The sequence below is a fragment of the Plectropomus leopardus genome, chromosome 16, assembly GCF_026936395.1.
Source record: "Plectropomus leopardus strain MGB_pleo_1.0 chromosome 16, ASM2693639v1, whole genome shotgun sequence".
Classification (NCBI taxonomy): domain Eukaryota; kingdom Metazoa; phylum Chordata; class Actinopteri; order Perciformes; family Serranidae; genus Plectropomus; species Plectropomus leopardus.
This window is the reverse complement of record NC_142191.1, coordinates 4,403,357-4,417,978: the sequence shown is the minus strand read 5'-3', so window position 1 is coordinate 4,417,978 and position 14,622 is coordinate 4,403,357. Positions and strand designations below refer to the sequence as shown.

The following is a 14,622-nucleotide window of genomic DNA, read 5'->3' as shown; positions in this document are numbered from 1 at the left end:
CACACACACACACACACACACACACACACACACACACACACACACACACACACACACACACACACCCAGCGGCGTTTGCAGCACAACCATCAGATCTTCCTGCGTGTCTCTCAGCAATGAAATAGCACACCATCACATAAATAAATATTTCCACACATTAAATATTATTACTGTACAACAATAAGAAAACACTGGTGAATGTCAGAATCTTTGTAAAAAATTGCATTTTTGAAAAGAATATTTTTTACTTAAGACCGGGCTGGGCAACATGGAGAAAAGTCTTATCGCAATAACTTTTTTCATATCAGTCGATATTAATATATATCACCATATACATCAAATCACTATTACTGTCAAGCTTAAAGGTTTCCTTTGACATCTAAGTGACACATGAAGATATCATAACCCTGTGAGAGCGGAGCGGACACCAGCAGAGACACCCAGATACCAGCAGAGAATGAGAGCGAAGTGGACATACGGAGACACGGTGGAGACACTGGCAGTAAATGAGAGCAGAGCAGACACCAGCGGGGACACCAGGGGCAAAAGAGAGCGAGGGGACGTTAGTAGACACCTACAGAGAATGAGAACAAGCGGAGACATCAGTGGACACACCCGCGAGAATGACAGCAGAGCGGACATCCGGAGACATCAGCGGAGACACCAGCGGCAAAAGAGAGCGAGCAAACATTCAGAGACATTGGTGGAGACACAGGCGGAGAATGAGAGCATGTGGCGATTCAGAGACACTGACAGAAAATGACAGCTAGTGGACACCGATAGAGACATCGATGGCAAAAGAGAGCGAGCGGACATTCGGGGACACTGGTGGACAATGAGAGCACAGCGGACATGGCTGAAATGCTTCTATCAACATTTTATGGACCACATCTAATATTTCAATCAAGGAAAAGTTACATCGCGATTGTTGTGGTTTTGTGGCCCAGCCCTAACTTAAGAGCAGTTGGTGAATGGGGCCAACTGTCAGTAAATTCAAAGTAATTACCTTTGACTCAGCGACTCTTCCCACTTGTCCTGTCCTCTCAAATTCTTGTTGTCCCAAAAAGACACAATCCATAAAGCGTTTTCAAAATGTCACTTGTTTTTACTCTCTGGTAGTTTCACGTCCCCGTTGCTTTAATCACGCTGTAAATCCTCTCTGGACCCACCGAAAGTCTTCTCCGGTCACTGACGTTAAACCGGAAACACCGTTAGCTAATTAGCATGTTCGCTCGGTGCTAGCTGTTAGCCACCGTTAGCAGTCACAGTTGTTCTCGATAAAGTGCCGTTTAAAACCTTTGCTGGTCTCAGAGAGTCCGTCCACTTCAGGTGTATGTCCTCCTCTTGAATTTATTCCTTTCTTGTCTCGCAAACCGTCGTTTTAAAAAGAGACACTCGAAGTCGGTCGGCAACACTTTCGGCTTCAGCTGTGAAGGCGGCGGCCATTATGTTTCCCAGCAGCACCACGTAGCTCGCTTACGTCACAGACCGCCAAGTCAGGCTGATGACGACACCAGAAGCATGCGCAGTGGGCGGTTCTATAACCATATATCGAAATCTGATTGGTTGATAATTCTTTTGCAGCTCCAGGCTCCAGCCAGCAGCACCTGTGATGCGTTCACGTGACATAGGAAATCCTAGCTTAATGGATAAGTTTGAACTTTACTTTAAGGCTATTTATTTTATTTTAGTGAGTTTTACTGTTTAACTGGATGGTATATTGTTTTATTATATTATTTTTAACGTTTCCAATTTCTCTTTTATTATTTGTTCTGTTATCATTTTATTTACCACCTATCTACTATATATTTATTTATTCATTTATTTAACTAACTTAATATTAATATTATTTTATTTATTGTCATTTTTTATCTATAGGTTTTATCCTGCCTCTGGTGTTTCTTCCCTAATGTTAGCATTTCCTCAGTTCCAGGTTTAGAAGTAATCTTATTTAATTATTGTTTTGTCTTGTCTTGTATGAAATGTGCTATACAAATAAAGTCTGATTGATTGACTATTTATTTAAACCTTTTAGTGTGTTTTATTGTTTTACTATAAGGAATATTCTTTTATTTTATTATTTCATTATTTTTTAACATTTTTATCTATTATTATTTGCTCTGTTATCCTCATATTTACCTTCTACTATTAAGAGTATTTTATTTATTTATTATACTTATCATTAATATCATATTTATGAGTTTTATGTTATGTTGTTATGTTGTGCTTTACTTTTTTTTGCCGTGCAGGAATGCCTTCCATTTTTGGACAACGCGTGTCAGAAAAGCCTTTGAGACAGATTAAAGCGCCACATTTATGCACTTAAGTTTCTATGTCTTTTCAGCTTTATTTCCGTTTTAAAACATTCATTAGAAAAGTAATAAAATGTAAAAAGTTACATTAATTGGATGAAGTAATTAAAATATCTACAAAACTTATTACATTTTTAACAGCATAACTAGTAATTGGTAATCTATTACATTTCAAAAGTAACCTTCTCAACACTGCCACTAACAAAATAAATTTGGCCACATGCAGCCTGCCTTTGGCTGTGTGGAGCTGGTATGGGTGGGCCCCTCACCCCGGTCCCTGAGGTTAAATTTTTTAAAAAAAAGCCACTAGAGTGCGCCAAAGTACACAGTTATTGTTGACTCAGTTTGAAACCCTCCTGGAGCCGAAACGGGAGGGGGGGGGGGGGGGGGGTCACTCAATTACAATCAGATCACATTAAGATCAGATTTTGCGTGTTTTATGGTGGGCATGTTTCTGGAGCGTCTTCCTCTGAGACGCTGAGGTGGCCCGACGCCACCGGATCAGATCAGATGACATCAGATTAGAAAGGTTCAGGGAGGTCGCTCCCATTCGACAGCCGAGGCCCAAACTGGAGAGCTCCCGGAGTTTATCTCAGGGACTAAATGAGAAATCAAGATGCATGGATTCCTGCAGAACACACACACACACACACACACACACACACACACTGAGCCCTGTTAGTGTAGACGGAAACATAGACAGAGATATACAGCTCTGAGTGGTATGGGACCCTTGAGGATCACTTCCCGCCTGAGCTGCTCCTCTGAAACCTTTGTAGGGGTCAAGTAAACAGTTTGTATGGGCTGTCAGCTGTGTGTGTGTGTGTGTGTGTGTGTGCATCTGATTGGAGTGGTTTTATCTCCTCATAAACTCCTGTTTGTGCTCCTCACTGCTGGTTGCATAATATAAAGAGGAGAGTGCTGCCTGCTGAAAGACTGCTCACGACCTGGTGCAAAAATCAGGCGCACATCATCGCTGGCATCAAAAACTCAGAACTCCTAAAATGAGTCTGTCTGAGCTCTGCTGTCTCTCCCGTGCATGCAGGACATTATGCTAATTTCTCCGGGTGTCTGGGTCCCGTTGCTCCTCCGGAGTTCATTACTATAATTGCTAGACATGGCTGAGAACGCTGCGAACGTGAACCTGAAACCAGCGGGAGCTTTTTCCACGCAATCTATATTCAGGGAAATCCCGAGAATGTTCCCAATCTGAACCTTAAAAAAACACATGGGATGGTGCAGCTCGCCTTCTCTTCTTCTTCTTCTCTCTGTTTCTCGAGTGTGTGTGTGCGCACACTTAGATTGGCTCTATTATGTCTTGGAATAATGTAAAACAGCTTCCCCGGGTCTCCCTGTCTCTGTTCCTGTCTCCGTCTCTCTGGTTTCTCAGCGTACCTTTGAAATGCAGCCATGGCAGTGGCGGTGGCAGCAGTAGTCTGGCCCCTGAAGCGCCTCGGTCCCCCGTCCAAAGACAATGTTGGTGCAGACGGAGCGGCAGACCAGAGATGACACCGCGCAACACGCTCGGAGATCTGCTTGTTAACTGTTTCACAAAAGATTTAAACGAGTGATGACACGGCGAAATGTTCTTGGAGAATGAGAGCGAGCTCGGCGGCGGGCCTTGAGAATTAAACGGACGTTCAGCAGACGGGGAAAATCGAATTTAAAGGCCCAGAAAATGCTGTGGATGATTTCTAGAAACACACAAAAACCTGAAAGGTCCTCAGCAGCAGCTCATCTGGTAGAACGTGTACGAGCTCAACTAAAAGTCCATTAATTTTCGATGAGAACTTCGGCTGTATTTGCAAAACTTCTGTCCGAAGTTTGCCACAAATACGTTGAAAAATTTTGCAGCAGATTTCGGGGAACAGGAAGTTTGCTTAAAACCGCATTGGCTAAGAGAGTGTTTTAGTGTTTGCACCGGAGGTTTCCACATCACACCTGTGTGAGTTACAAACAAAACCACGATTGGCTTATTGTGACATCACAAAATCTCAGACGAACATCGCCTGGACGTCAAAAAAAAAATACAATCCGACAATAAAACGAAACACGCATGATGATATGTTGCAATGGTGATGCCTTATAGTTTGCCTACATGAAATAAAACATAAAAAATGTAATTATTCCATGATTATTTTACGTAATTATTCTCTTAAGGTCCAGATCCTCCGCGGTTTCTCCTGTGTGAGGGAGCTATGTGACATTTATTTGTTCCACTGAAGACGGCAAAAAGTTAAAATATTTTAACCTTGAACAGCTTTACAGTCTATCGTTACCATTGCAGATATTCTCTGCCAGCTTCTCCTCGTTTTATCGTCTTGTTTTCATCCAGTAAAATGACATCCGCTTTAAAGTAAACAAAGAAACAAAGAAACTTCCCCTTCCAGCACATGGACGTGAAAACAGCCGTCTCCGGTCGAACTGTGCACACACATCATTCATTAAGTTACAAAAAGCAAAACATATTTTTGAGCGGAGGGGGATTTAAAACGAAAATTCAGCAGACATGAAAATCAAAAACACGATGTGACCCGTTATTTCAGTGCAAAGAGGAGATTAAGAGGGAAAATTAAGTTACAAAATTCCTATTTTATTCTTAAAATAAACAAAATGTACAATCACAATGCCAATTTCACTCACTGTTGTCAGGTCTGTTTGTCCCTTAAAAAAAAAAAAAAACTCACTTGATGTTTTATGAAACGTACCAGCAAAAACACCTAATGGAGCCTCCATTAGTTTCAGTTTCCTGACAAGTGTTCATGAGAGAAGAAGCATCACAAAAGACATAACAAGTAAACTTTACATACGAGCAGAGTAAAGTAATGGATCCTGGATATCATACATGTTGATCATTAAATAATACAAGGTGACGCAACATTGAACCGAAGCAAAGAATGAAAAAAAAACAACACAAACAAAAGCCGATGAGGACAAAACGGGATGTCAGTGCTGCTTTGGTGTGTAAACAGATTTTCAAAAAAAGACCGTTTCCTGTTCAGAAAGAAAGAAGCAGATGAAATAAATTCCCACAGATGTGCTCGGTTTTTATGTAACTTTGAATAAATTTGTAATTGGGGAAAAAAGCTATAAAATCACAACAATCTAAAAGGTTTTTATTTGCTTTCTTATGTTACACTGTAACAGCGAAAAGACTTTTCGTTTGGGCCGAGGCAGACGAGGAAATGTACTGTGACATGTTCAATTCCATTAAGTGAGTTCAGAACATCCTCTGCAGAGACGGCGAGAGAGGCACTGCGTGCAAACCTTCAATGAAAAGCTTGAAGTCTGATCCTTGGACCGGCCCGTGTTTTTCTCAGCTTTTTCAAATTGGGTTATTATATTACCTACATGCACTGAATATCATATTGTATGAAAGCAAGAAAAATGCTTTTTTCAAACAAATACCAACTGCCTCGTGAGATCAGATTCAACTCCAATGTAAATGGCTTGTTTGGCCAAGTGTTATCCATTCTGAGTGTGTGTGTGTGTATGTGTGTGTGTGTGTGTGTGTGTGTGTGTGTGTGTGTGACTCCAGTGGCGTTATATCTGCACTGAGGACCAAAACCACGAGCCCTGCTGGCAGCCTGCCGCAAGTGCTGCTAGAAATAAAACAAGAAATAAGTGCTTTATGAAACAAACATACACAAGTCTCCCATATTTTTTGGTTACCAGTTTTGCTGCCAGCAGCTGCGTCCAATCACCTCGGTTTTTTTTTTTGCACTCTTGCCTCCAACACTTCTTTTTAAAGCTCACGTAGTCATTTCAAATTGGAAAATATCAGACCTCCCGTCACACCGGTGCCACGGAGTGATTTTGGGTTGAGACGCCAGTACGTGAGGACGCTACAAATCTGTTCTCCAAAGCAAAGAAAAAAAGGAAAAGAAAAGGAAAATAAATAAAAGCAGGAATGTCACAGTCTCTTCTGTCTTTAACTGTGATGTTTTTCTTTCAGTCTCAGAGACTGAAAGAGGAAAAAGCAAAGAAACAAACATAAAAACTGTACCTGTGTGTGTCTCACACACACCCAGACAAACTTTTTCAAAGCTATCTTTAGCACATGGTGTGAAGGCGAGGGATGGGCTTTAAAACCACCGTCCGAATTTCAGAACTCGCAAAAATAATAAAAATCTAAGGTTAGAATAGGAATGTGAATCGGCCGATAACTGAGAACAAGTGCAATTTAAAATTCAATTATTGTTAATTGAGGCCTTCCTCAATGAACTTATTAACCCTTTGAAACCTCAAACAACATTAATATTCCTGTGCTGCTTTCAGACACCTTTGACAAATATTAAAACCTTTGAACCCTGAGCAAATCTCTTTCAAAAACATCGATAAAAAGAAGGAATATTCAGCAAATTGCAAGAAATTGGTAAATTTAAAAAATGTAGGGAAAATGTCTCTGGGAAAAAAAACTGATCATAATCACATTTAATATATCATAGAGAAAATATAAATATTTAAGCATTTTTCAGCCCTTTTTTTTCGAACTCCTTTTTCCTTAATTGATTAATTTTCAGGTAATTTCCTCGTAATTCTTTTAAAAAATTTAAATTTCTAATTTTTAATTTCTTTATTTCTTTTTGAAGAAATCAGGCCAATTTGCTCAGGTTTCACAGGGTTAACGGAGGCAGAGGTCTACGAGCCAACTGAATATATTGCATCATTTATTTTGCCGTATTTTATTACATATTAGCGAAGTGGTCCGTTTCACTGCCATTTAAATTTCTGTGTCGTCTCCTAAAGTCGATCCTGCTCTAACTACGCTACACTGCCCCCATGATCTCAGGTGGTGCTGCTCAGGTTCGTCCGTATCGGCAAGTTTTCAGAAAACGTACACAAATACGGACGAAGTGAATGCAGCGTACATACGGAAACCTCCATCTATCTTTGTGTCGGTACGAAATGTTGAGCGTAAATGAGCCAAAAGTCTCATCATAAACAGAGAGTGAGAACAGCGGCACCAGAAGTGCTGACAGAAGAAAAACGCTCGCAGCTCTACAACAAAATAAGATTTCACCTTTTTTAAATAGCGAAAAAAAAAGTCGTGTGTACATTTGGAAGGGGTGGCAGTGATTACTTTACATGCTGAACGACATCCAGATGAGTACTCGAGTACTCGTGCCCATCCCTAATGAAGCTGTAACAGACTTGGCATGTGTTCCCTATAATCTTGACAGCCAGACTGGAAATAAAAATACGTAGATTTACAAAATCTGTGACAGATCATCCAGAGATTATTCCAGTCCTGAGGAGTTCACGTATCATAAAATAACCTTAAAGTCCGACCTGCCGCTGCGGCGTGCGCCACAAGGCGTGGCAACGCCAAACTCATCTTTGGGCTGCATGTCAGTTCGTGTATAAATGTACCATTTCTTTTTTGGACGAGAAAAATACACATGTATCTTTGTGCATGTCAGACGAGACAAACTAAAAGAAATCAAGCAGAATTTCCCCCAACGCATAATTATTTTTCCTCATTGAAGCTCTCATTCGTGGTGTGTTGCCAAGAGGCACAATACAAGTTATTGCTCAATAAATACCAAAGGTTTAATTCCAGGCCAAATGTGTGTCAACGCCTCGCGAGGATGTCGGGCTCTTAACGCGAGGAGCAGTAAAACTGAAAGTTACACCAGAAGAAACATGTTGCAATACTCTTTGGAAATTACATTTCATATTCGAAACGATTTAAATCTTTGGGTACGACAAAAACAATTAAACCTCTCACTCTTTTTTTAAATTACCTATCAAAAAACAAAACATTTTAACTTAGTCATATAGATGCATCAAAAATATTCAGATTACACTTCTTTGACTCAAGTTTCAAATACAATACATAATTTATGGCTTTATAAGTTAAAACTAAGAAAACGCCTCAATCTACACCAACGTTTCACCCACAATATACAAGTTAAATTAATCGGTTTAAAGCAAATTTACTGTCCATACCACTTAAGGTAACATATGTGTTACTCTCATCACTTGCTACTCAGTGCCTAACTTGCATCTTGATATTGTCGTAGTACAAAAACATGCTCAGCAAAAAGCCTTATTGAAATACAAACACTATACAAAAGAGGCAGTCTTTTACAAATATTGTTGAAGCATCCCTTAGCTTGTGGATTATAATAAAACTGAAATATAGTCTCATCCACTGGGCCTAGTAAACCGAAAAATGGTCTTTCTCGTTATTGCTGTGAGAATGACTCCCTTTGTAGTGCCTTGGTCAAAACACATTCCAGGAAGACGAGTCCATACAAGTCTTTGTTTTTTTTTATCTCAACTTTAATTTCCAAGTAAATCGTAGAGATGAGAGCTCCAAAATCCCCTTTTCAATTTAAAAAAAAAAAAAAAAGGTTTTGTGCTTTCAAACCATGACATCAGTTGACTTCCCCTTCGCTTTTTCTTCAATATGGCCTCCAGACAGCTTCATCCATGCGGCCTCCGGTGTTGAGAACGGTCGGGGAGTTACTGTGGCTCCCGTCGCCGTCCACCCCTCCCTCCGTCTGGCTGGGCAGGTTGGGGTTCACCAGGGAGGTGCCCGTGGAGGCGCTAGTGCAAGGCGGGATCATGCGGGAGGGCGAGCGATCCCCGCCGGGAACCATGGAGAACTGGTACGAGCCGGACGAAGCGCCGTAGTAGAGATACGGCGTGCTGCTGGTCTGGAAGGGTCCGCTCTGGCTCTGGGTGGAGCCCGGGTACGGAGGGGGCAGGTAGGTGTGGTAGTGGGCGCTGCCCAGCGACATGGCGGAGGTGACGGGCGGCGTGTAGGTGAAGGTGGCCGGGTAGTGCATCCGAGGGCTGGAGAAACGGCTCTCTGTGAGGGAGGAGAGGCCCGGGAACTGACGCTCGAACTGACCGGGGAACGGGCTCAGATCAGAAGTACCTACGGACACACAGAGACGTTCACATGTTCAGGATCCAACGACACGGCAGGAAATATCACGCAGGCCTCAATAATCACCAGCAGAGCTGAAAACTTCTGATCGGGTGATCGATTATTGATCAATATACTCTTGTGCTTAAAACGTAGCTTTTTTTACACCACCTGACTGAAAATGTTGTTTTTTTGCTTTTTTTTGTAATTTTTAGTAGTGATTATCTTTTAAATTTTAAAATCATGAAGTAATTCATTTTTTATCTTGTATATATTTTATTGTGCTGATTCAGGTAATCTAGAGATAACGCACAGACACTCCCCCCATTGACCGATCGAATTTCAGTCGATCAAGTTTTTCTTTGGTTGATTAGCGCCTTAATTACCAGTTTGTCAGTTTTGATTATATTTAATGTGGCTTTGGACCCTTAAACTATTTATCACTTTGTCTTGTCGTGAAATTGAATTTAACAGATAAGTCCCCGGAGGACAGAAACGGTAGTAAATTCAGTTGGATGTAATCAGATATGTCGTTCAGATATGTGTATTAACTAAATCAGGAAAGACTCTGGCTGATGTGGGCTCTGTTATGGAACGGCATCCGTCTATAAATATTGTTATATTCATCAACTTGTGTTTTTTTCACGTAAACTCTTGATAAAGTTAACAAACACATCCCACACATGCATATTCCTTTATGTGTTTACGCCTCTGCATATTTATGTTTCTGTGTGTGTGTGTGTGTGTTGGCGCATGTGTATCTGTATAACTGTTTATGCATACAAATGTGTGTGTGCATACGGTGTGTGTGTGTGTGTGTGTGTGTGTGTGGGTGGGGGGGGCGCGTATGTGTGTGAATACTGTATGCACATAAAAAAGCAGTTGGGATGAATCAGGAGCTGCACATGTGGAAACACTTTGAGCAGAAACAGTTTCCATGAGATCCATAATGAGGCAGGGCTGAGCTCTGATGTGGCTCCTCTCCTCGCCTCCCATCGGCTCCAGCGTGTGTGTGTACGTGTGCGCGCGCACGAGAGAGCGAGAGAGACAGAGAGCGAGAGAGAGAGCCGAGAAGGAGCTGCTCCATCTCACCCTTCGTTCCTCTCTTTGCTTCATCCCTTAAAAAATACCCCAAAACCACTAACTGGCTGCGGCGAGCTTCTCGCTGGGCGCAGAGTTTAAGGAGAATAGGAGGTCCTCCCCCTCTCGCGCTCCCTCCCTCCCTCCCGTCTCCTCTCAGTGGTTTAGTCCAGCCATGGCGCTCTTATCATAAATCACCAGGCGTCTTCCGTGTCACCATGTCTGCTGCGAGAGGACAAGGGGTGGCGGGAAGAGGAGGGGGGGACGCAGTGTTTATGTGCAGGGAGGAATTGCGAAGTCGGGTTTGTCGCTAGCGTCAGATAGCATATGCTGCCAATTAAGGCCTTTAAACTTCCTCTTTCCACAAGATCTGTTTGATTCTAATAGAAATAGTAGGTGATTGTCTCCGCTGTGGAGGAGCAGTGTGATCTCAGACGTGACCGGCGCTGTTCAATAAAGTCCTGACTCCTGCTTTTAACATTTGGACCTGTTTTAGTGCTCAAAGGGGCCCTGTGATGATGAGCCAGTTCGAGCTTTATTCGTTTAAATGAAACCAAAGTGGAACAATGTCTAAATATTTGGAGGGACTTTGCAAACTCTAGAGCATCACTTCCGAATTTGGTGTTTTACTTCCAACTTTTGCAACAACTTCAACATGTCACAGGGTTCCCACGTTCATGGAAAACCTGGAAAAGTTCATAATTGCATTTTCCAGGCCTGAAGAAGTCATAGAATTAATAAAAATCATCGAAATTTTCCAGGGCAGCCCAATAAAAGTCAGAGATTCTAATCATCAGTAGGAAACCCCTCAGTCGTCTGATATTTGCTTTAAACCGAGCGGTTGTGTTTTTGTTTTTGTTTGTTTGTTTTGCGAGTCCATGTGCTGTGCAGTGTACTTCTTGGGATGTTTTGGTCCCCAGATTTTGCTGCAGCGTGAACGCTCTTGATCGTCACGCTACTCTTTGATTCAAGCAGCTGTGTTTGAAGCAGCACGGAAGAGACTCTCGACACGCAGAGAGAGAAGCTGCTCTTCTGCTTAGTCGTGCTGAATTTACAGCTCACAGCAACTTAATATGAGACAGACTCCGGCAAAAACGTTGCACATTTGCAATCTGTCCTTAGCACTGTTAGCTCATTTACTACGTGAATGCTACTGTCACACTGAACGTCCTGCTGTGCCTCTTACAAACTTTAAAACTTTATCTGTAAAAAACCCTGAATCTTCGAATATTTGTATTAAACAGCAAAACCGATGTGATTGACATAATGCTGAGTCGGGTACAGCCCTGGAATTTTGTTGTGTTTGATGAAACTGTTACCGTAATTTTCCGTCAGCCCCACATAATGTAACAATAACGTCAAGCGTACTCTCCCAAGCTGGCGACGTACTATAACTCTCTTATGTGTCTTTCGTCAATGTGTGACGTTCTGTTTACCATCAGGTTTCGGCATTTTCTCCATCTCTCCCTCCATATCCACGTTTCCATCAAAGGTTTTCGGTTTAGTACCTCTGGAACCAAAAGTATCACCTATGAACGTGTACCTAGACCCTAGATCTGTTCAGCGTTTCCACCGCAGACAGTACTTTTACATGTGGGCGGGGCTGTTGTCACTCGCTGTCACTCACATTTATCGTTCACAGAACAGGGCTGCATCACGACATTTTCAGAACAAAAAAGAGCAGGCTGGAGTGAGGGTCTCTCTCTCTGGGATATTTATTAATAGCGGGTTTGTGCATTAAAACAGATGGAGCGGTCAGAGTTGTCATGTTGAAATTTAAGGTGTGTTGATGGATTCATGTCATCAGGTCATATAGTAACATTACAAGGAAATGTTCTATGTTAAAATCTGCCGCTTGTTGGCACAGTGAATTATATCAGTTTTTTCTCAGTCTACAGTTGCTGCAAGAGGCTGCAAAACAGCATTTTAGTTTATAGTTATAGTTTACTACTGTATGAAAAACTTGAAAAGCAGCCGTGAGCACTGAGTGTGTCTGCAGTGTTACTAGCTCCAATTTTTAGCATCGGATCTGTGTGCTGGGTACCCCAAACAGAGGGGTGACGAAAAATGGACACGGTCCCACTTTAATACTCATTTGCACTGTTAAATTTGTATTGTTTTTATTCTTGCTTAGTCTTAGATTCTATTGTTTTATGTCATTGTATTTGTTGCACTGCACTGCTGCTTTAATCGTGACCTCAGTCGTTGGTTTCATTCCCTCTCATGTATCACATTGTACCTTCTAAAGGTACCATCCGCAACTTTTCACAATGGAAGCACACAAAAAAGCAAACTGAACTGAAACCACCTGCAGGTGGAAACGCCCCACATGCAAGCTGAAATGATGTTTGAATAAAATTTTAAAAAACGCCCCGCAACTAGTGCTAGGAAAAAATAAATAAATCATGGAATAGTTTTGAAATTTTGTTCGTGACAATGTGTGGGAACCCTGATTTCAACATGTGAGCTGGATTGTGTGAAGGTGTGTGCGAGGCAGGGCGGGACTGTTTGCGTTGGAGCATCCATATCAGCTTCTGCTTGTACTTGTCGGTATGTTCTGTGGCTGGATACTGTTACAGAGCAGCCTGGCGAGGTGTCAACATGATCTCCAGAGATCTGAGGGCCTTAGTCACATCACTTAGAGGGCATTAAGTGCTCGAGGTGTGCGAGTGGGTGAAGGCGGCAGGCGAGGTTCGGGGCCCGCGTTCATGCGTGCGCTCGCACATGCACGTGTGTGTCACTTTGAGAACAAAGCCCTGACGCTGGTGAGATGAAAGCTGAAGGGGGAGACCAAACTAATCAAAGCTGACAAGGCAGCTGGCTGGATTTTAAACCCTCTCTAATGCAGAGTCACACGGCCTGCGTCGCGTAATCACTCACCCTCGCTCCGGGCACACACACACACGCACACACACACACACACACGCACACACACACACACACACACACACACACACACACACACACACACACACACACACACACACACACAGGAGGGCGTAGCACAAGAAAACAGAGGGAAAAAAAAGTAGGGCAGAAAAAAACCTCTCATGGCAGCGAGTCAAACAGGTGTACGGGGGAGAAACTTGTCTGGCGGCATGTTGGGAGTTTAAAGGAGCTTTCACATTGGGGGAAAAACAGAGACAAATTGGAACACAGATGCCGCCGCTACGGCAAACAGACTGGCTAATGCAATTACCCAGAATGCCTTGTGAGAGTAGTGTATTGCTATAAAGACACTTTATTTGTCAGTCATGAGCCTGTTATTATCCCTGGGCCTGTTATTACCCATACTCCTCTGGGATCAAAGGCTTGGAGTAGAGAAGAAAAACGGAAACAATCGTCACTGTCACTGACTACATGCAGCTCGCCATGCTATATTAGAAAAATAGTAGCACATCCAGTACTGTGCAAAAGCCACCTTAAACTTTGTTATTTTAGTAAGATTATAATGATCATACATGTTCATGTCTCAGTAGTCTCTGAAATACAACCACAGCATACAGGAAATATGTATGCAGCATTAAAAATACAAATATTTCAGAATAAAACAGCTTCAACAGGCTAAAGTTGAAAGTATTTAGTGTGACCTCCCTTTTCACTTAGCATGTCTTAAACTCTCTTGGGCAGAAAATGTGAGATTTGAAAAAATTAATCTTCTGGTGTATTTACAGCATGCTAGTCAAAACATTTCCAAAGATCAATATCGATTGATCTGACTTCTGTTATGGTTGCACAATTCCATGTTTCACACTAAATATTGACTTCAGTTTCAATTTTGTTCTAACTTTTTTGGTGTTTTAATGCATTATAAATGTTTATTAATAAAAAAAACACACCCTAATAAATACATAAATAAAAATAAAATAAATAATCAAAACAACAAAAAAAATAATAAAATAAAAATAAAAAATAAAATAAATAAGTATCCTCATTACTACTTTGCTAAAAACAACAAATCTATGGTGGGTTGAGACTTTTGCAGAGTACTGTAGATTATTTTTGTAATCTTTGAGTGTGTGTATGTACGTCTGTCTTTCTCTCTCCTCTTCCCTCATTATATCGAATAAGAAAGCGTTTAATCTGGATAATTTATGGCAAATTAGGGAGTACTGGTGGGACAATGAGATTATTTAGGTGGTTTCACACAGTGGCGGAGCAGTGGTTCTACCTGGCAATCGTCTAGGCACGTCACTGATGGCAGGCAGGCCCGTGCCTCGGCTGGAGGAGAGGGGGGTGGTGGAGTGGACTGAGGGGGACGCCATGGGACTCAGGTAGGACGGGTACGTCTGTTCATAGGACCAGGGAGGAGAGGACTGGGACTGACGAGGGTCTGATGGGGAGAAGGAA

The 14,622-nt window shown here is 42.0% G+C and overlaps 1 protein-coding gene across 6 annotated transcripts in view; it reads right to left on the bottom strand.

The window, feature by feature from the left end:
• Positions 1–4,884: 4,884 nt before the first annotated feature.
• runx2b (RUNX family transcription factor 2b) overlaps positions 4,885–14,622 on the bottom strand; it is a 68,521-nt gene continuing 58,783 nt past the window's right edge. For 4 of the 6 annotated variants that reach the window (XM_088089297.1, XM_088089296.1, XM_042503360.2 and 1 more), the window contains 2 exons: positions 14,444–14,605; positions 4,885–9,201 (listed from right to left, as the gene is read on the bottom strand). In XM_088089297.1, coding sequence (XP_087945423.1) covers positions 8,723–9,201; positions 14,444–14,605 — 641 coding nt within the window. In that variant the 3' untranslated portion in view covers positions 4,885–8,722. The remainder of the gene's footprint in view (positions 9,202–14,443; positions 14,606–14,622) is intronic. The other 2 variants (XM_042503362.2, XM_088089298.1) reach the window with 1 other exon arrangement.